General features: G+C 32.8%; 1 protein-coding gene across 5 annotated transcripts in view; it reads right to left on the bottom strand.

Annotated features, from left to right (window-relative positions):
* AKAP9 (A-kinase anchoring protein 9) overlaps positions 1–22,036 on the bottom strand; it is a 147,217-nt gene that overhangs the window by 109,872 nt on the left and 15,309 nt on the right. For all 5 annotated transcript variants that reach the window (XM_057730301.1, XM_057730302.1, XM_057730303.1 and 2 more), the window contains exons 2-7: positions 17,444–17,689; positions 9,940–9,984; positions 3,395–3,448; positions 2,859–3,029; positions 1,922–2,077; positions 889–1,086 (exon numbers count right to left, since the gene is read on the bottom strand). In XM_057730301.1, coding sequence (XP_057586284.1) covers positions 889–1,086; positions 1,922–2,077; positions 2,859–3,029; positions 3,395–3,448; positions 9,940–9,984; positions 17,444–17,689 — 870 coding nt within the window. The remainder of the gene's footprint in view (positions 1–888; positions 1,087–1,921; positions 2,078–2,858; positions 3,030–3,394; positions 3,449–9,939; positions 9,985–17,443; positions 17,690–22,036) is intronic.

Here is a 22,036-nt window from a genome sequence, read left to right as displayed (position 1 = left end):
GACATACATGATTCCTGCTGATGCCAAGCAAGGTGAGCACACTTTTTTTGTTTAAGCTCTCATATGGAGAGGATGAGTATGGAGACCGTAAGGATGGAGATGGTAGGGGTTAGTGGAGTACACTGCAAGAAATTCTGGGTATGGGCTAGTCCAACAGGGTTTGAATCCTGATTCTGGCAACTACTGGGGGTGGGGGGGACACCCTTAGGCAAGTCACTTAACACTTCTAACCTTCATTTCTCTTCTGAAAAGTAAACAAAGTATAATCTACCAGGATTTTTTTTTTTAGGATTTAATATTATAATCTATATGATATGCACAACACTGTAAATTAAATATACTTCAATAAAATTAAAAAATAAAATATAGTGGAAAGAGCAAAAAAAAATCTGTATGACATGTATGTGCATGTATGTATGTGCATATACTGTATATCCTCTGGGAGCATTATTCGTTGAATAAGTGTTCCAGGCAACTACCATGAATAAAGAGAATCTGTATTTTTTTCTAATTAAAACCCATTAAAATTTCATTTTGCCATGAAAATATTTTCAGAATTTTATAACCATGGCTAAAATGAGTAGAAACACCTTTAGATGAAAAAGAAAAAAGGATAAAAGTTCTGGTTATAAATGTAGATTCTCCTGAGAACTCAGTTTAACATAGGCTGATGGCTTTCAAAGAACTCATTGATGAGTATTATCTTAAAACCTATTACTGGAAGACTCCCAATTGCTTTTGAAATAAATTATTTTACATGCTTAAAGAGCTTTTCTTAATTATGAAACTTTGTGATTCATGTATATAACAAAAAGATAAACACCTGGATAAAAAACTTTAAACTGTAAAGCTGCTGCATATTGGCTGACTCCCTTAAAATAAACATACCATTTCATATGCTCTAATTTTCTCTTGCAAGAAACTAATCTGCATTTTGAAGTCTTCTTTCTTTTTGTGATAATCTTCTAATAGCTGGTCTTGTTCTTCCAGCTGTTGCTGATGAGTGAGGATCTGTTGTTTGGCTTGTAGTAAATCTGCAGCTGTGCTACTATGAGTGCTGTTTCTCAGAGTTTCACTAGCCTGTAACTTGAAAATAGAAAGAAACCTCAAAGTATTAAATTCTTAAGCGAGTGCACTAAGGAACAGACATCCTTTGAGGGTGTTACTTGGCTCATAGTTGCTTTCTGGGAACTGTGCTGGATTCACAAGCTTGAGATCCCAGATAACATGCTGCCGTAGCTGATTAGACAAGTATGAGTACATGATCTAAGCTGATAAATTTCTCCTTTATCTCAAATTTATTTTCTATTACTCATCAGAAACCTTGGTTAATACAATTAGATTCCTAAGGCTCTAATTAAAGGTAAGTGGAATAGGGACTTCCCTGGTGGTCCAGTGAGTAAGACTCTGTGCTCCCAATGCAGGGGGCGTGGGTTCGCTCCCTGGTCAGGAAACAAGATTCTGCATGCATGTCCCATTAAGAACTCCACATGCTGCAACTAAGGCCCAGGGCAGTCAAAATAAATAAATAAATAAATATATACATTTTTTTTTCTTTAAAAAGGTAAGCAGAATATGTTCAGTCTAGTTACCATTTCAGAACCTAACTAAAATAAAATCATACCAGGGTTGACAGGTTGGATGTGACTACAGGTTAATTTCTGCAAAAATCCACCCTTTCAGACTTACAAGATTTTAAAATATAGATGAGGAAGAAGTACAAAGAAAACAATAACACAAAACCACTCAAGAAGTATGAATTCTTAGTTAACATAACAACAAGTATTTACTAGTTTTGTCAACATAATACATAAGCAAATGGCTTTTAAACAAATTTATATTTGTTCTGGAAAATATGAGAAAAATGTTAAAAATTCATTACTAAAAATTTAATAAATCTTGTTCTATTAGTAATACTTACATGCTGGAATTGAATCTGTAACTTCTGACTTTGCTCTGTCAACTCTAAAAATTCTCTCATTGTCTCATCCTTTTCTCTTCTTGCTTGTTGTAAATTAGCAGTGAGCTGAGTTATGATGCCATCTCTCTGTTTAATGGCAGCTTCAAATTCTTGCAACTAAAAGACATGAGTGAAAATTAAAAGTGCTACACATTTTTTTTAACAAAATTAAATATAAGTACAGGTAACTTCTTTAAAAATAAAATATCAAATTGCATTGGCAGAATTATTACAATTTGTAAGCAATCTTTCCCACATTTGAAAGTTATTATCTTGCAGGAATTAGTTTTACTTCCAAATCAACTTTTAAAAAATTATCTGAACTAGGGAACAAAATACATTAGACTTGACTTATCCACATATCTAATTCTAGAAGGACAAATGTCTTTATATTTAGGGATGCTCCAATGTTTGTAGGCATTACCATCACAGGTGTGTTTAAGCCTTGTTTCCAGAGAAGATGAAATTGAAATATACTCTGTCATCCTCATCAATGTCTTATTTCACCTTGTTTTCATAACTGACTGCCACAAACAATAGATATCATTTTAACCACAAGAAGTTACTTATAAAGACTGGCTGACATTTTTAATTAGTTTATATTGATGTGGTTTGCAACATAATTTTCTCTCAGGCTGATTACAAAAACATCTTTCCCTACTGAAGTGATTTCAGCCTAGCTATCTCAAAAAGTTAAATAAAAGATCTACATTATATTACCCTTGTTGATGGACTAGTTTTAAGCAATGTTGTTTATGATATGCATAAGGACAAATATTATGAGGTGACTTTAAGTTACCATTTTAAAAACCCATCTTTAAAGAATGTACTTATACTATCATTCAAATTTCCCATTTTTGTTTTGTAACAAACCAAAAGCCACATAAGGTAAACACACCTGCTTCAGTCCTTCAGTCCCATAGGTGGCCCTCATTTCTTCCAGTTCTCTGTTTAGCTCTTCAATCTCATGTTGTTTCCCAGCCAATTCATTTTCCATCATCTCTAGTTGGGTCTGATTGTACTGTGCTCCATGTTCAGAATAAGAATCATCAACACCAAATTCTTCTTCCTAAACCAATCCAGATTTTTAATAATTCAGTACTAGCAACATTCCCTCAGGAAGTGGGATTCAAAAACTGAATCCCACAGCAAAGTCCACTTTAAAATATCACTCATCACCTGGGAGTTTACTGGCATGACAACCTACTTTGTTGTTACTGTGATGTATACCTCAAGAGCAAAAACAAGGTATCTGCAAATTCTGTTACAAGTGAGTTTTATAACAAAAGGTGGATAATTTTGTTTCATTACATATTAAAAGCATTTAGAAATCATACAGAGAAAGAAGGACATGCAGAAAAAAGCTTTGTTAGTAACCAAATGGTTTTAAATAGAATAAAACATTAGTATCATGAGTAGTTTTAAATACTGTACCCTTAATAAATTTGTAGGCTTTCCTGTTCTCACCACAAAACTGCAACCATTTACCTGTATAAAAACAATTTCCTTAAATATTATGATTGTAGATAGAATTTTATTTAAAGCTAACAATTATATTTGTGCTAACTGTATTCATGTTTTTTTATGCCTAAGAAAAATGCCTCATTGGCAAAAACAGATATAGTAAAAATAAAAGACATTATGACCATTTCAAATGCCACTGATTCCTCACATACCTGAGTCCTTACAATGCAAAAAGACACTGTGCTATACATTTTCATTTGAGTGAATTAAAGCTCTAAGTGCAGTTTCTCTTTTGTCTTCAGAAGAATAACTATAAACCTTGAGTTACCAGATCCTCCTCTACAAAACAATGCCTTAAAATCATTTAAATAATTGTTTTTTGATTAAGCCCTATTCATTTTAAAGTAAAACCGTTTACTGGTGTAAATCTATTGAAGGTTGGTAAGCAGGTGAAGAAGTAGGAGGAGATGAAGAGCTGAGGAAAACTCCTCCAAGAACTTTCCCCTGGGGGTACTATGATAGCCATGCCAACCCTGACAGATGTGGAGATTTTCCAGAATACATATGTCTCTATCACAGACATTTTGTGGTAGGAGGAAGGAGGCTGGCAGAATAGTCTCTGTGGTTAAATTGGTGGGAGAGTAATTTCAGATCAATGAATCTAATCAATAATCCCTTCTTTTCCCCTTACAGCAAACAACTGAGCTTCATTCCTGTTTATATCTTAATTTTTCAAAATTCTATGTCAACAGAATCCAAGATAATGAAGTTTTTAATTGTTGAAATACACAGAATAGAATATCCTAGAATTAGAATTAGATCAATATGGATCACAACACTTTAAAAAGTGAAGATCCTAGGACTTCTTTAGAGTTTGATTTCTTTGTTTTTTCCCAAGGATAATTTCAAAAAAATAAAGCTAAAGTTAAAAAAAAAAAATTCACCTTTACAGCAACACAATATTGTGATTTGTGAAAACTATCAGAACACAGCAGTACTAACTCTATTAATATTATTAATAAAGTCACTTGCAATAACTTTCAAATTAAATTTTTCTAACTTTCAGTTAGCTTTTCCTGATTTTGAAACGAATCACTTTGATAAACATCTACTAAAACTTTTCCTTTATGGTAAAAGTGTAATGAAATGGATTTTATGAATATTTACAAAATATTAAGCAAAGGATATTCCTTTAAGTGGTAATGATACCACTATTACATAAATTAGTTATTTATAATAACTGTATCTAACATATTACATTGCCAACATTCAGCTTAATTTTTCTCTAGGTTGAGCACATTTTACACTTGAGCAACTCATATGCATTGGCTTCTTAAAATACTACGTGACTTTTCAAAAGTTAATTATGTTATTATAATAAATATAAAAATCTTGTCAATATTAATAGTTCTTAAAATTTTAATATCATGTAAATAGGTAATAAAAGATTATACACCAGAACTAAACTAAAGCAAACTATATTTCAAAGTTAGAACAGAAACACTCAACAGAATATAAGGATCATTAATAGTTAGCAATAAATTATCATATTTTTTAATCTAGATAATTACTTCACTGATACCTAAAGGGTAGAGCATTTATCTCATCTTCTTACATTAGCCTTCTAACATAACACTTAGTAAACCATAACATGAAAGCACATTAATAACCTGAAAGATGAAGATTAGATGAACAAACTCCTTCAACTGAAAAAAGCTTAACTTTCCTTAATGTCCTTCTTTACTGTGCCATTTGTCAAAGTTATTTAACCTTTAGGTTATACTAATATAGTCTTTTTGAATTCATAATGTACTCAATCTGTGCAGACAACTTGAAGATTTGGGAAAGTACAAGTAAAGTACATTCTAAATTTTAAAATGTTCTGTAGCATATCATCTCCTAAAAATACTGCTATTCAGAAAGAATCAGAGGAAAGATCACTCTTATTTTATAACCATAAAATGTTCTTCACACAAAAATTTTTCCTTTCAGTGGACATCAGTTCAAAAACATAGAAGAGTAACTCACTCTTTAACTTGTTTATGATTAATACCTTACCCTTATTATACTTAATTTGGCAGTATGTACAAAAATATTAATGGATGTTTTAATAAAAAATAAGAGCAATCTGAGAGTTCACACAGTTTATAAAAATTACAGTACTTCAGTGTGTCTAGCTGACTCTTGGAATTGGAGCCAAGAAACTAATGAAGTTAAGATCATTCATTTAAAGTCAAAGTTAAGTATCAAGCACCATGTTATACAGCTTCAATATATACACTTTTTAACTGTCCTTAATACCTTAATACCTTAATACCTTAATAAAGCTGAGGCAGGAGAAAATAAAAATAAGGTAAACTTAAAAAAATGAAAGAAAAAGAAAGAAAGAAAGAAAGAAAGAAAGAAAGAAAGAAAGAAAGAAAGAAAGAAAGAAAGAAAAGAGAAAGAAAAGAAAAGAAAAGAAAAGAAAAGAAAAGAAAAGAAAAGAAAAAAAAAGAAAAGCCAGCCAAGTCAAAGTTGAAAAGCTAAGTTATGTTACTTAATAGCTGACTACAGGATATGTCTTCAACTCCAGCCAGTAATCTCATAAATGTCATGAGTCATATAAGTAACTTGGTTAAGAAGTACTAAATAATTGGATGAAATCCATAATGAGACTGTATGCCCTAGTATCATTTCATCTTTCTATACAGAGCAAAGCATATTTATTTACTTGTCTTATCTCTATACGTTGCCTGTAGCATTTCCAACTTTCCCCAAATAACCCTGCTCAAAGGGTATAGATAAAAATATTTTATGTAAATAGAATTACCATATGACCCAGCAATCCCACTACTGGGCATATACCCAGAGAAAACCATAATTCAAAAAAGATACATGCACCCCAATGTTCACTGCAGCGCTATTTACAATAGCCAGGTCATGGAAGCAACCTAAATGTCCATCAACAAATGAATGGATAAAGAAGATGTGGTACATATATACAATGGAATATTACTCAGTCATAAAAAGGAATGAAATTGGGTCATTTGTAGAGATGTGGATGGACCTACAGACTGTCATACAGAATAAAGTAAGTCAGAAAGAGAAAAACAAATACCATATATTAATGCATATATGTGGAATCTACAAAAATGGTACAGATAAACCGGTCTGCAAGGCAGAAAAAGAGACACAGATGTAGAGAACAAACGTATGGATGCCAAGGGGGAAAAGGGGGGGTGGATGAATTGCAAGATTGGGATTGACTTATACACACTAATATGTATAAAATAGATAACTAATGAGAAACTGCTGTAAAGCACAGGGAACTCCACCTCACTGTACAGTAGAAATATAACATTGTAAAACAACTACACCCCAATAAAAAATAAAGTTAAAAAAATTTTATATAAATATGGCATTCTAGATATGAAATGTCCCTTCACCAAGAAATGAGAATTATGTATAATTTACATTAATTTGTAAGAAGGGTATTTTTTCTTTAGTCTGATTTCTCTAGTATACATAATTGGATATATTTTATACAGAACAGATCTTAGGTCATAGGATAAAATAATCTGACTAATCCTTTCTAGACCTGAATCTATTTTTTAATCCAAGGAGTATACTAGCCATAGAAGTCAAGAACATTAAGCACACACAGTATCTACACAGTATCTATCAAAATAAAATTTCTAAGCTAATTTTTAATTAAACATATGATCAGAATCTAAAATCCTTCTGGAATAATGTGTTAAAAGAATTCTCATCACTCATTTGCTTTCATATAAACTTAGTGTGAGGAAAATCATACTCCTATTGAAGCACAGTAAAAAAACACAAGCTTTGCTGATTGTTTTTTATATATCAAACATCATACTAAAATCACCAAGTAACTCTTAAAACTACCCTGTGAGATGTATATTATCTCCCCCATTTTACAGGCAAGAAAACTGTATTGCAGAGTTTAAGGGATGTGTCCAAATTCATACAGCTCAGAAGTGAAGAAGCTGAAATTTGAAAACAGAACTTTCTGACGCCAAAGCCCCTGCTCTTTTACATCACCTTATTTCTCTATGTACTGGAAAAATGACAGTGATATTTAGACAAAACAGAAGATAATTATTGTCCTATGATTAAAACTATGTAATTTTGAAATTTTAAGAATACTCAAATGCAAACCAGAGCAGCCAAGATTATTAAACTCTGCAAATCTGTTATTTGTAGTGAAGTTATATGTATTGCCTAGAACGTAATTTCATTCTTGAGGGGTATTACTCAGAAATAATCCCTAAGAGTTCTAATATGAAGAGTATTATAGTGTGAGGTTTTTTTCCCTTGGTTTATTTATTTTTAATTTTATTGAAATATAGTTGACTTACCATGCTGTGTATTCCTTGCTTTATAAATTTGAGCTACTGAAGATTTTTCTGCCTCCTAACATGATGAATATGGCTTGGAAGTCCCCTGAAATTCTAGCTCAGTCAAACCAGTCCAATGTCATTAAATCAAGTGGCTAAAGACCCAAAACTAGTCCAGAGTACCATGGACTGAAGCAGTACCCATTTTAGCAATCTTGATGAGACATCATCAAATATTTCAGACTATCAATTTTTCTACTATTTTCTATGGACATACTGAAATATATAAGTTTCTCAAAGCATAATCCATTATGAATGTAGGCCCAACATGGATAATATCACAAGGATTATGATTCAAATCTGGTCAAATCTGTCAAAGATTATTTCATAATTATCTTTCAATATAACTTTCTAAATCACTATTTTTTTCAAATTATAAATCAGCTAATCAATTGAATTTCTGGGACCAGTGTTAGGAAGAAAAAGTATCAGAGGACTGCTTACATAGTAAAGTATCTTTTCCTCAAAGTTTGGTTTAAAAAAGTATATATGTATGAATATGTATATATTACTCATGTGCACAATTATTCATGTATATAACTATACACATATAAGTAATACATATGTAAATATATAAAATTACATATACATGTATATGTGAAATATATTGTTGAACCATTGTCAATACGTTCTACCTTTTATCTGTAGGACTTATATTTAAAATTATTTGTACCTTATTTTGAAACACATCATATTTACTAGGTATCACAGATACATAGTTTCAATAAATTTCTCTGGATCTAATCATAATCCCCACCAAATTTTTTAATTAAAAAAAATTAGGCAAAAAAAGTCTTAGGGTAATAAGAATTTCCAATATTATTAATTTCCATTTTTCATAAAGAGAACCTGAAAATCACATTTTTGATGTCTTTAACTTTCAATTTCTATTAATAAAAATTAAACTTTGCTCTCTTATCCCAATGTGACAAAATGGCTATATAAATTTTAACCAAATTTCACAGGTATGTATTAGATGGTCTGATCTGTAGCCACTTGGATTATTAAAAAATTCACTTTGGTATAAAGAAAAAAATGTACTTTGTGGAATCCCGGGCTGCCCAAAAGTCACCAGGAGTTGAAGACCAAACCATCTTAAACTTTCAATCAAGAGAGACAAGCTCTAAGAATTAAGTATTACAGAAGAGAAAAGCAATGTTTTCACATCTAAGCTCCAAATTTAAAGTCACAAGGGCAGATTCTCTGAATTGAAAGCTGTAATTTGAAACTGAGATAACACCCATAAAGGCAACTTTATGTAGCCTAAATTGGGCACTAATTTATTTATTTAGCATTGGTTAATTATTTTCCTGAACAGATCACTAATAAGTATATTACCAGCTTTTAAACACATTAAACTTTTAAACTGTAGAAGTTTTTACTCCCATTAGCAATCCAAAACAGTAATAAGATCATTTAAGTACATGACCTTTTTTTCTGTTAAGACACCTATAATAAATCAAAACTTATAGAATACACTAAGTTGTTGAACCATTCACAGTAAGAAAGCTTTCCATGTCCTGAAATACTGGACCAAAAAAAATAACAATCATACCTAAAAGAATAAGAAAAAGATAAAATGACATACATTTATTAACACATAAAGGTGTTTCCTAAAGTGCTCAATGCCCACATTAGCTTTTACCACCTAAATTAAAAATCACTATAGAAACATTAATTTCAATAAATTAATGAATGAATTTTTATAATTAACTAGAATTCACACATTTGTAAAAAGCAATACTCAAAATAAAATAGCCTATAATGTAAAATGTTTACTGTGTTAAATATAGTTACCTTATAACAATCATGTTATCCTAGAAACCCAATTTCAAACACTTTGCTAGAAACTAAAACAAGGCCTCAATCTAATTAAGGACCAAGTTACTCAAACAGATTTAAGATTTTAGTTAATAATCTGAAAGAAGGTATGTCAGAAAAACATAAACTTCAGGTTTTCTAGGTCATTTACATCACATCATATTATGCTATATTTTTATTATATTTAAAAAAACATAAAAGCATGTGAATTACAACTAATAAAGTATTAATAATCAACAATAATTTTTAAAAAAACCATAAAATGCCAATCACAGTATTACTTATCCTTACCTCTGAACTATAATCATCTGCTGTGGTTGAGATTTCACTTTCCGGCTAAAACAAAAAGTAAAAACTGATTATATTAAGGCCTTTCTACCACTCCCCCTCCCCAATATTGTACATTACTATTGGTAACTTATGATAGAAAACTCAAAAAATATTACTAAAAAAACAAGTAAAGAGAAGGACAAATATTGTATGCTAACTCACATATACGGAATCTAAAAATGGTACTGATGAACTCAGTGACAAGAACAAGGATGCAGATACAGAGAATGGACTGGAGAACTCGAGGTATGGGAGGGGGCGGGGGGTGAAGGGGAAACTGAGATGAAGCGAGAGAGTAGCACAGACATATATATACTACCAACTGTAAAATAGATAGTCAGTGGGAAGTTGTTGTATAACAAAGGGAGTCCAACTCAAGGATGGAAGATGCCTTAGAGGACTGGGGCGGGGAGGGTGGGGGGGACTTGACGGGGGGGGGAGTCAAGGAAGGGAGGGAATACGGGGATATGTGTATAAAAACAGATGATTGAACTTGGTGTACCCCCCAAAAAAATAATAAAAAAAATAAAAATAAAAATAAAAAATAAAAAATTATTCAATTCTTCAAAAATTCCACTCTGATTATGAATCACAATGGCTAAACAACACATCTAAAATTTATCACTAAGCAGTTTTCTAAATATAAAAATATCAATAAGTACTTTCACACAGGGCCTTTTATACACTACAAATCATTTGTAAGATAAAAGCACCAAGTAAGATATCATCCCTCTAATTCTTGCATCTCTTTTAAATAAAATAAACCCCTAAACTGTTACTCAAAAAGTTCAATTTCTTTAAATGAAGAATCATCAAATCTTGGTGCTAGAAAAGTAGTAAAAACTTGAAGAAAACTACCAACCTCTGTTGTTATTAACACTGCTGCAGCTTACAAAAATCTTTCAAAGACATTCTTGCTTCATCCTTACATCCCTGGGATTTGGGTATGAAGTGAGTGGCTTTTCCAAGCTTCCCTCAGCTTAGAAGTACTAGGAAGAGTCAAGGAGGAAACCTAAATTTTCTCTGCTTTCACTGTTCACCTTCTCATCTAATCTAAGAATCTAATTTTATAAGTGAGAAAAGAGACCCAGATATTTCATTTTGTCTTTTAACAAACATGAACCATATATGTACCAAATATAGGAGTACCTAAATACATAAAACAAATACTAACAGACATAAAGGGAGAAATTGATGGAGATATAGTAGTAATAGGGGACTTTAACACCCCACTGACATCAATGGACAGATCTTCCAGACAGAAAACCAATAAGGCAACAGCTATCATAAATGAGACAATGGAACAATTAGACATAATTGATATTCTCAGGACCTTACATCCCCAAAAAACAGACTACACATTCTTTTCAACTGTACATGGAACATTCTCTGGGATAGATCACATACTAGGACACATGACAAGCCCAAACAAATTTAAGAGGATATAAATTATTTCAAGCATCTTTTTTGATCACAACAGCATGAAACTAGAAATCAACCACAGGGAAAAAAATGAGAAAAAAAAAATGATTATAGGAAGGCTAAACAATATGCTACTAAAAAACCAATGACTCAACAATGAAGTCAAAGAAGAAATTAAAAAATACCTTGAGACAAATGACAAACCACAACCATACAAAAGTTATGAGATGCAGTTAAAGCAGTCCTAAGAGGGAAGTTCATAGTGATACAAGTCTTCCTCAAAAAACAAGAAATTTCTCAAACAACCTAACTTACCACTTAAAAGAACTAGAAAAAGAAGAAAAAGCAAAACCTAAAGTCAGAAGAAAAAAAGAAATAATAAAAGATCAGAGAGGAAATAAATAGATTTTAAAAAATAACAGAAATAATCAATAAAACCAAGCGCTGGTTTTTTGAAAGGACAAAATCAACAAACCTCCAGCAGGAATCACCAAGAAAAGAGAGAGGACCCAAATAAACAAAACAAGAAATGAAAAGAGCAGAAATAACACCTGATACCACAGAAATACAAAAAACCATAAGAGAATACTATGAGAAATTATATGCCAACAAGTTGGACAACCTTCTAGAATAAATGGACCAGCTTCTAGAAACATAAAGCCCACCAAAACTGAATCAAGGAGAAATAGAGAATTTGAACAGACTGATCACTAGAAGTGAAACAGAATGTGTAATTTTAAAAAAACTACCTGCAAACAAATGTCCAGAACTAGATGGCTTCACTGGGGAATTACTAAACACACAAAGAAGAACTTATACCAATCCTTCTCAAACTTTTGGAAAAGATTAAAGAGGAGGGAACATTCCCAAAGTCATTGTATGAAGCCACCATCACCTTGACACCAAAACCAAAGACACTACCAAAAAAAAAAAAAAATTTACAGGCCAACATCTTTGATGAATATAGATGCAAAAACCTTCCACAAAATATTAGCAATCCAAATCCACAAACATCTTAAAAAGGATCATACACCATGATTAAGTTGGATTCATCCCAGGTTCCCAAGGATGGTTCAACATATGCAAATCAATCGTGATACATCACATCAACAGAAGAAAAGACAAAAACCACATGATCATCTCAATAGATGCAGAAAAAGCATTTGACAAAATTCAGCATCCATTATTTTTTTTTAAATATTTAAACTTTTTAATTTCATATTGGAGTATAGTTGAGTAACAATGTTGTGTTAGTTTCAGGTGTACAGCAAAGTGATTCAGCTATATGTACACATATATCTATTCTTTTTCAAGTTCTTTCCCCATTTAGGTTATTACAGAATATTGAGCCGAGTTCCCTGTGCTATACAGTAGGTCCCTGCTGGTTATCTATCTTAAATCTAGCAGTGCGTACATGTTAATTCCAAACTCCCAATCTATCCCTGTCCCTGCTCCTTCCCCCTGGTAACTATAAGTTTGTTCTCTAAGTCTGTGACTCTGTTTCTGTTTTGTAAATAAGTTCATTTGTATCATTTTTTAAGATTCCACATATAAGCAATATCAATAATATTTGTCTTTCTCTGTTTGACTTACTTCACTTAGTATGAAAATCTCCAGGTCCATCCATGCTGCTACAAATGGCATAATCTCATTATCTTTGATGGTTGAGTAATACTCCATTGTATATATGTACTGCATTGTATGTATCCATTCATCTGTGGATGGACATTTAGGTTGCATGCATGTCTTGACTATTGTAAAAAGTGCTGCAATGAACACTGGGATGCATGTATCCTCTTGAACCACATGGTTTTCTCCAGATATATGCTCAGGAGTAGGATTACTGGGTCATATGGTAGCTCTACTTTTAGTTTTTTAAGGAACCTCCATACTGTTCTCCATAGTGGCTGTACCAATTTACATTCCCACCAACAATGTAGAAGGGTTCCCTTTTCTCCACACCCTCTCCAGAATTTATTGTTTGTAGACTTTGTGATGATGGCCATTCTGACTGGTGTGTAGTGATATCTTATTGTAGTCTTGATTTGTATTTATGTAATTAGCGATGCTGAGCATCTTTTCACGTGCCTCTTGGCCACCTGTATGTCTTCTCTGTAGAAATGTCTATTTAGGTCTTCTGCCCATTTTTTGATTGGGTTGTTTGTTTTTTTGATATCGAGGTGCATGAGCTGTCTGTAAATTCTGAAGATTAATCCCTTCTCAGTCACATTGTTTGCAAATATTTTCTCCCATTCTGCGGGTTGATGTTTCCTTTTGTTTATGGTTTCCTTTGCCATGCAAAAGCTTTTGAGTTAATTAGGTCCCATTTGTTTATTTTCGTTTTTATTTCCATTACTCTAGGAGCCGGATCAAAAAAAGTATTGCTGCAATTTATGTCAGAGTGTTCTGCGTATGTTTTCCTCTAAGAGTTTTATAATATCTGGTCTTATATTTAGGTCTTTAATCCATTTTGAGTTTATTTTTGTGCAATATTCATTCATGATAAAAACTCTTACCAAAGCTGGTATAGAGGGAACATATCTCAACATAATAAAAGCTATTTATGACAAACACACAACCAACCTAATACTCATATGATTACCATATGATCCAGCAATCCCACTCCTGGGCATATACCTGGAGAAACCTCTAATTTGAAAAGATGTGCACCCCAATATTCACAGCAGCACTATATACAATAGCCAAGACACAGAAACAACCTAAATGTCCATCAACAGATGAATGGATAAAGATGATGTGATACACAAACACACAAATATTACTCAGCCATTAAAAAATGAAATGATGCCATTTGCGGCAACATGGATGGATCTAGAGATTATCATACTAAGTGAAGTAAGTCAAACAGAGAAAGACAAACATCATATGAAATCACTTACATGTGGAATCTAAAAAAATGACACAAATGAACTTATTTACAAAATAGAAACAAACTCACAGACATAGAAAACAAACTTACGGTTACCAAAGAGGAAAGGTGAGGAGGGATAAATAAGTTTGGGATTAGCAGATATAATCTACTACATATAAAACAGATTAATAGCAAGGTCCTCCTGTATAGCACAGGGAATTATATTCCATATATTGTAGTAAACCATAATGGAAAAGAATCTGAAAAAGTATATATACATATATATGTATACATACAGACAACTGAATCACTTTGCTGTACACCAGAAACTAACACAACATTGTAAATCAACAACTGTACTTCAATTTTTAAAAATTAAAAAACAAAAAACAAACAAAAAAAAAACAAAAAAACTGATTCATGGGCCCCACCCAGACCTGCTGAATCAGAATTTGCATTTTAAAAAGATCCCACACATGATCTGTGTACACACTGAAGTCTGAGCAGTATTCCTCTAAAATAGAGAAAGATAATAAAGTATCTGTCCAAAGAGCTCAAACAAAACCAACCAAACAAAAAACCCCTAAAACAAAAAACCCAAATACGAACCATCACTGTCTCCCTTCTCGTCTACACTTCTGGAAATTTTATTCAGCACTCAAGACCAAGTTCCAAGTCCACCTCCTCTCTGATGTAGTAACTGATGCCAGAAACAGGAGTAAGCTTACTCCTGTTATAAAATTCTGTAGCAGTGGTTCCTAACTTATGTGGACCTCTTTTAAATCTAAAACACTTTCATGATGCAAGCGCTCATGGTTTATTCATTCATTAATGCCTTTTAAACGGCTACTGATTAAATGCACACTGTGTACTAAAAACTGTGCTACTGAGGATAAAATGGTGAACAAGACACTGCACTTGAAATGCTAAAATTCCCCGTGAAGAGCCCAAGTACTGATTTGTTAGGCAGAAAATGAAAATAAATACATCTTCAGGACTCCCCTGGTAGTCCAGTGATTAGGACTCCATGCTTCCACTGCAGGGGGTGTGGGTTTGATCTCTGGTCAGGAAACTAAGATTCCACATGCCCCATGGTGTGGCCAAAAAAACAGAAAAGAAAATAAATACATCTTCAAATCAAATCAAGCAATAGGGTTGCAATATTGTATTATACAAAAGATTCTAATTCCAACAAAAAATTACAAACACACAAAGAAAAAGGAAAGTATAGCCCATACACAAGAAAAACAGTAATCAGTAGAAACTGTCCCTGAGGAAACATAGATGTTGGACCTAATAGACAAAGATTTTAAATTAGCTATTTTTTTATAAGTCAAATGAAGGAAATAATGTCTAAAAAACTAAAGAAAGTTATAAGAACAATAAATGCCTCACCAAATAGGGAATATCAAAAAAAGAAAATTTATAAAAGAACCAAAGAGAAATTTTGGAGTTTAAAGTAAAATAACTGAAATGTAAAATTCACTAGAGGGGCTTAACAGCAGATCTGAGGAGGAAGAATAATCAGAGCAAACTTCAATATAGTTCAACTGAAATTACCCAGTATGAGAAAAAGAAAAAAGAATTTAAAAATAATGAACAGATCATCAAAGATCTGTGCAAAAATACCAACACCAAACATACTAACATATGCATAATGGAGACCCAGAAGGAGAGGAAAAGGTCAGAAAGAATATCTGAAGACATAACGGCCAAAAACTTCCCAAATTTGATGAAAAACATTAATCTATGTATCCAAAATGCTCAAAAAACTCTAAGTGGGAAAAACCCAGTAAGACCTACTTTTTTAAAAATTTATTTATTTATTTATTTATTTATTTATTGGCTATGTTGGGTCTTCCTTGCTGTGCACAGGCTTTCTCTAGTTGCAGCGAGCAGGGGTTACTCTACGTTGCGGTGTGTGGGCTTCTCATTCCAGTGGCTTCTCTTGTTGCAGAGCACAGGCTCTAGGCACGCAGGCTTCAGTAGTTGTGGCTCGAGGGCTCAATAGTTGCGGCTCGTGGGCTCTAAAGTACAGGCTCAGTAGTTGTGGTGCGCGGGCCTAGCTGCTCCGTGGCATATGGGATATTCCCGGACCAGGGCTCAAACCCTTGTCCCCTGCACTAGCAGACAGACTCCCAACCACTGTGCCACCAGGGAAGTCCCAAGATCCACTTTTATGATGAATAGCAATCTCTATGACATCTCTGACTCTTGACTAAAGCCTATATATCTAAATCCTATTTCTTCCTAAATATGCCCAGGCACAATCCAAATTATAATCATCATGTGCCTTGTCCAACACTCTTCCTCCTAAGCATCCCATCATTCTCTACTCCTAGTCTTAACTGATGGCTCCAGCATCCCACACACCACCCAATCCATTCTTAACTTCTCCCTCATCTCCTTATTCTTGAAAATTCCATCAGTAATGGGAGGAAGAAAATTAGCACTTACTGAGGAAAACTTTTGTGGGCCAGGTGCAATCTCCCTTCCTCTGCCATTACCACCACCCTATTCTGATCACTTTGAGATCCATTTAAAACTAAACTACTTAACGTTTCCAAATCACATCACACTGTTTTATGTCTTTGAGAATGCTGATTCTTTAGCACAGAGCTTGTCTGCCCTACTTCTCTGCCTCTAGCTAACTAACTTACACTTCAAACTTGGTTCTATTATCTCTTTCAGGAAACTTTCCCAAATAACACACACAAGACTGATTTGGGCATTCCCCCAAATCATGGTACTTTATGGCACCATGTGCATTGTTGCTAGCATAGCTCTAATCAGAGTACACAGCCTATCTTACAACCACCTCCCCCATTATAGTGACTTTCTTAAAGGACAGAGACTGTCATATTTATCTTTGTATTCTTGGTGCTCAATCTTTGGTGTATTACAGTTGCCCAATAAATGTTCGTTGAATCAAGCTCACGAAAACCACATAGGGTGCTAACAAGTGTTGTCATTACAACAACTTTACATTTAGAATGCTAGTATTTAAAAATCTGGATGAGGGCTTCCTAGGTGGCGCAGTGGTTGAGAGTCCGCCTGCCAATGCAGAGGTCACGGGTTCGATCCCAGCTCCAGGAAGATCCCACATGCCGTGGAGCAACTAAGCCCGTGTGCCGAAAAAAAAAAAAAAAAAAAATCTGGATGAATACTTACTTCAACAGAGAAGACTTGGTCATGTTTAACTATTTCTCCACTGTGTAGAGTTCTCAATATTGTGGATTCAGGAGTTGTAGCTGATCCTAATCTCTGAGAACTATTTAGGCACGTCTCATCACTCTCAATATTCACAGCATGGTATGCTGACACGTCATGTTTACTGCTTGAAGTTTTCCTCTTTTTTTTCTGCTTCTTAGGATTCTGCCCATCAGACTGAGCTTTCCTTTGTCGAAACTGTGCAAGCTACAGAAAAAAAAAAATCATCATTATTGTCAAAGATAATTTTTCTTTAACACCACTAAGGAAAAAGTAGCTTTGGAGTCACTTTCTTTAAAAGATCAACCCACCACTAAAATGATGACAAAATAAAGGACAATGGTTACTGTCTTTAATATGAGTGACTACTGAAATCGCAAAGAACGTAGGTATTTCTGAATGAATGCTTCCAAATATTGAGAAGAACTGAAAATATCATGTCTAAAGAAAAAAAATTAGCGCAGAGTTGGGGAGAATAAAAAAACAGGCACTCTCATTCACTGTTTAGTGAGAGTATAATCTCTGGATATGAGATTATATGAAAACACAGGAGTTCTAAATGCTTTTGCTTTGTGGAATTCCTGCGACTTCCACTTACTTATATTAGTAAGTGTAATTATTTCATGCAAAAAGCTTTAGCTATACAAATGATCATTGTAGCCTTGTTTATAATGAGAAAAATTATAAACATTTTCAGTATCAAACAATAGCGCCTCCCAGCCCTTAATCATTTACATACTATCTTCAGGATTTTTGCCATATCCTAGTGTCACCTAGACTTATCATTTACTTAATATATTTTAACTAGTGTACTTTTCTTATTTAAATTTATTTTAAAAGGAGACTTTCTACCTTTGACATAAATTAAAAGACAGTATCACTTGTGATTTTTTAAAAATAGAAACAGGGACTTCCCTGGTGGCACAGTGGTTACAAATCCGCCTGCCAATGCAGGGAACATGGATTCGAGCCCTGGTCTGGGAAGATCCCACATGCTCTGGAGCAACCAAGGCTGTGTGCCACAACTACTGAGCCTGCGCTTTAGAGCCTGAGAGCCATAACTACTGAGCCCACATGCTACAACTACTGAAGCCCGTGTGCCTAAAGCCTGTGCTCCACAACAAGAGAAGCCACTGCAATGAGAAGCCTGCACACTGCAATGAAGAGTAGCCCCTGCTCGCTGCAACTAAAGAAAGCCCGTGAGCAGCAACAAAGACCCAACAGAGCCATAAATAAATAAACAAATAAATAGATAAATAAAAACAAAAATGAATACAATGAAAAATAAAACTATATTATTAAAATTTTAGCTAGATACACTGCTGAAGGTTCTAAGAGAAATAGGCAAGTGTTAGAGGAGTGCTAAGAATCTATCAGCATCAGACTTTTGGCTTATCATAAGCAGATGGACTTAAAGAAACCTGGAAAAGCAGTTTTTTATAATACTATCCACTGTTATTTAATACTGGATCAGGATATCACCTAACTATCTCATCACTACCTATATCAGAAGTATGGATTACATGCTTTGGGCAACACTGGATTAATTCAATTAAAATAATACTAATGCAAACCATTATTAATATTAAAAATATTAATGTAAACCATTACTAATAGTAAATGTTTGACACATTAGTAGGTATAATATTGCAATATAACCTTTTTTTAATAAAAGGAAAATTATGTGCATCTCTTTTAACAAAGACAAGGCAGGTCTCAGGCTCACAGCCTTCAACAATTATATCTATCATAAATTTTAATAACATTATACACATAGGCATGGATAAATTCTGGAAGAATATAACCATAACAACTTTGATCTGTCTCTCAATTTGAGATTGCAGGTATTTTTCCTCATGCTCACTTGAAATCTCCTTTGTGGTGCAATACATTTTCTAAATTTTATATGAAGAAATAATTACCTAAATTTAATTTGAACTCAGTTATTCTGAGAGAAACAAAAGCATAGGAACATGTATAAACCCTTTGTGCCTTAAAAAGAGAAAACATACAAACATATTAATACATAAATTAGACCAGTTACAAAGATGGCCAGTAAACGTCTTATAAAGTATTAAAGCAATCTTAATTATGTTGATATCATTAACTATCAAAATGTGACAAATACTGGAATCTATAGAATAACATACAGCATATGTTATACTTCTGTCTGCTGTAGGTGAAGAAAAGTTTATAGATATGTACTGTTTACTTAACAAATGTCTAAATAGTAAGTCAGAAATATCTAATCACTGACCTTGCCGAATATAAAAATATATCACATTTAAATTTTATCCCCAGCTGTTTAGCAACTAGTTGGTAATTCTACTATCTGGTTAAGGAACAGATGCAAGACCAGTTGCCTCTATTTGTACATTATGAAGCTGCTGGAATGCATTTAAACTACTTTGGATAGTAAATTCAGTCTTAAAAATAAACCAACTGAAATACTATTATATATTATCTGTAAATAGAATCAAAAGTCTAGGCACATCATTTTAAAACGATCCCTCGGAAAGAATGCAAAAGCAAAAAAAATGTTAATGACATTCTTAATATTTAAAAATATATTCAGACAGCAGAGAATATCAGGACAAAGATGAAGACTTTGTTTAAAATTCCAACTCTGTTAGGTTATATATATATATATATAATTTATATTTAATATTTATATGTACAAATACATAACAAAAGAGAAAACTAAAATCCTGCACTATAAAAAGACTGATTTAAAAAAAACCAAATAAACCTCTGCCTGAGGCAACAGTATCCATTATTAAATGAACCCTATGAAAAAGTTAATAACAGATATGGAATAAAAAGTAGAATAGTGCTATTACAGTGTTTAGAACTAATCACTTCTAAGGACATAAAATTACCAAGACAATGTTTCAGGCCTATGTTATTGATTTTATGAAGTCATATTATTTTTTCAGAACAATTAACCAGAAGGTAAACTCCATGAAGGTAAGAATTTTTGCTCACTGCTATATATTCAAAATCTAGAACTGTAGTCAATAAATACATGTTGAATGAAAAAAAGATAATGTATCTTTTACAGAAAAGTTAACATTAAGCATTCACTTTAAGCAGAACCTAAGAACTAAGATGATAAATAAGCATATCTAATTTCACTATCTAAAAAATTCCATGGTCTCAGAATTCAAAGTGGCAATTAAATGAATTAAAACAAAAAATATTTCCTCTCACCATAATCTCTAACAAATCACAAAGTTAAATTCTCAGAAAGACAATGCCTATAATTGCTTTTTAGGAAGAGTTCTCTGTTTTGTAAAAACATGAGAAAGTGAACAAGATCACATCATAAATCACATCATAAACAGCTATCTATTTTTACTTTAAATCTGAAAAATGGCAAGCTGGCAGATAAGCAAATATCAGACACTCTATTCAATTAGCTAATCATCTGATACCAAAATGATACACTTTAAATTACTGGAAAAACATTTATTCTAAAACATGCTGGAAATTCAGACTACAGACATCTGTGTTTGTCATTTAGAAGCCAATTATAAAAATGTTAACATACGTAGACACAGAAATAGTTGCAAGATTTACTGGGAAGATATTATGTCCATATACACTTGTCTTTCAAAACTAATTCAGATCTCAAGCAAATATCTTACCCTGACCAGAACATGAATAAATGACTAAATAAAAATGACTAATTTATTCCACAAACTCAATATTTATAAATGATCGTTCTCAATACAACAAAGAATTTTTTAAATGCTGTAAAAAAAAAGTCAAGTTTTTATAATGTCACTTCAAAAAGACTACTAATTGCAATCTTTTGTTTCTTGAGAGTTTATCAGGTTTTTACTATGTACCAGGCACTAAGCTAGACATGAGTCAAAATATATGATCCTAACAGGAGGATATTTTAGTCTAGGCCAGCCTACTACTTCATTGACTTGTGAGAAACAAGATAAAAGTTAGTGTAAAACTTTGTAAACTCAACAGTCCTATATATCTTTAAGGAGGCAGTATGGGAACTTCTCTTGTCCTGATTTTCTCAAAAAAGACTTTCAGTAAGAGGTGTGGCTGTAGACTTTTACAGCTGTGAAGGAAATAATCTGGCATATGACAGATAGTAGTGAGTTGTCCATTTATTTAAAAAATATTTATTGTGTTTATGTAATAAATCCTGAGTTTACGATATAAGTTATCATATGTCTGCGCTATGCTAAAGGCAGGGTAGGTAGTAATGAAACAGATATAAACCCTACTCCTCTGAACTATAATCCAGGTAGGAAGAATAAATTAAACAAATATGGACAAATACACAAATATATCATTTCAAGAGACAAAAAGTACTTTGAAGAAAAAGTATAGGTACTAAAGAAAGTCTAAAATAGAAAGACTTAATTTGGATGGGAAAAGTCATGAAATATTGAGAAAAGAATGTGGAAGCTGAGATTTGAGGACAAATGTAAGTTACTCACCCAAGAGTAAGTAGCAAAATAGAACAACATCTGACTCCAAATCCAGTATTCTTTCCATTATACCAATTTGCATTCCATGCATTCTGAG

The sequence above is a fragment of the Hippopotamus amphibius genome, chromosome 4 (genome assembly GCF_030028045.1).
Source record: "Hippopotamus amphibius kiboko isolate mHipAmp2 chromosome 4, mHipAmp2.hap2, whole genome shotgun sequence".
Taxonomy (NCBI): domain Eukaryota; kingdom Metazoa; phylum Chordata; class Mammalia; order Artiodactyla; family Hippopotamidae; genus Hippopotamus; species Hippopotamus amphibius.
The sequence above is the reverse complement of the archived record's forward strand: the minus strand, read 5'-3'. Positions and strand labels throughout refer to the sequence as shown.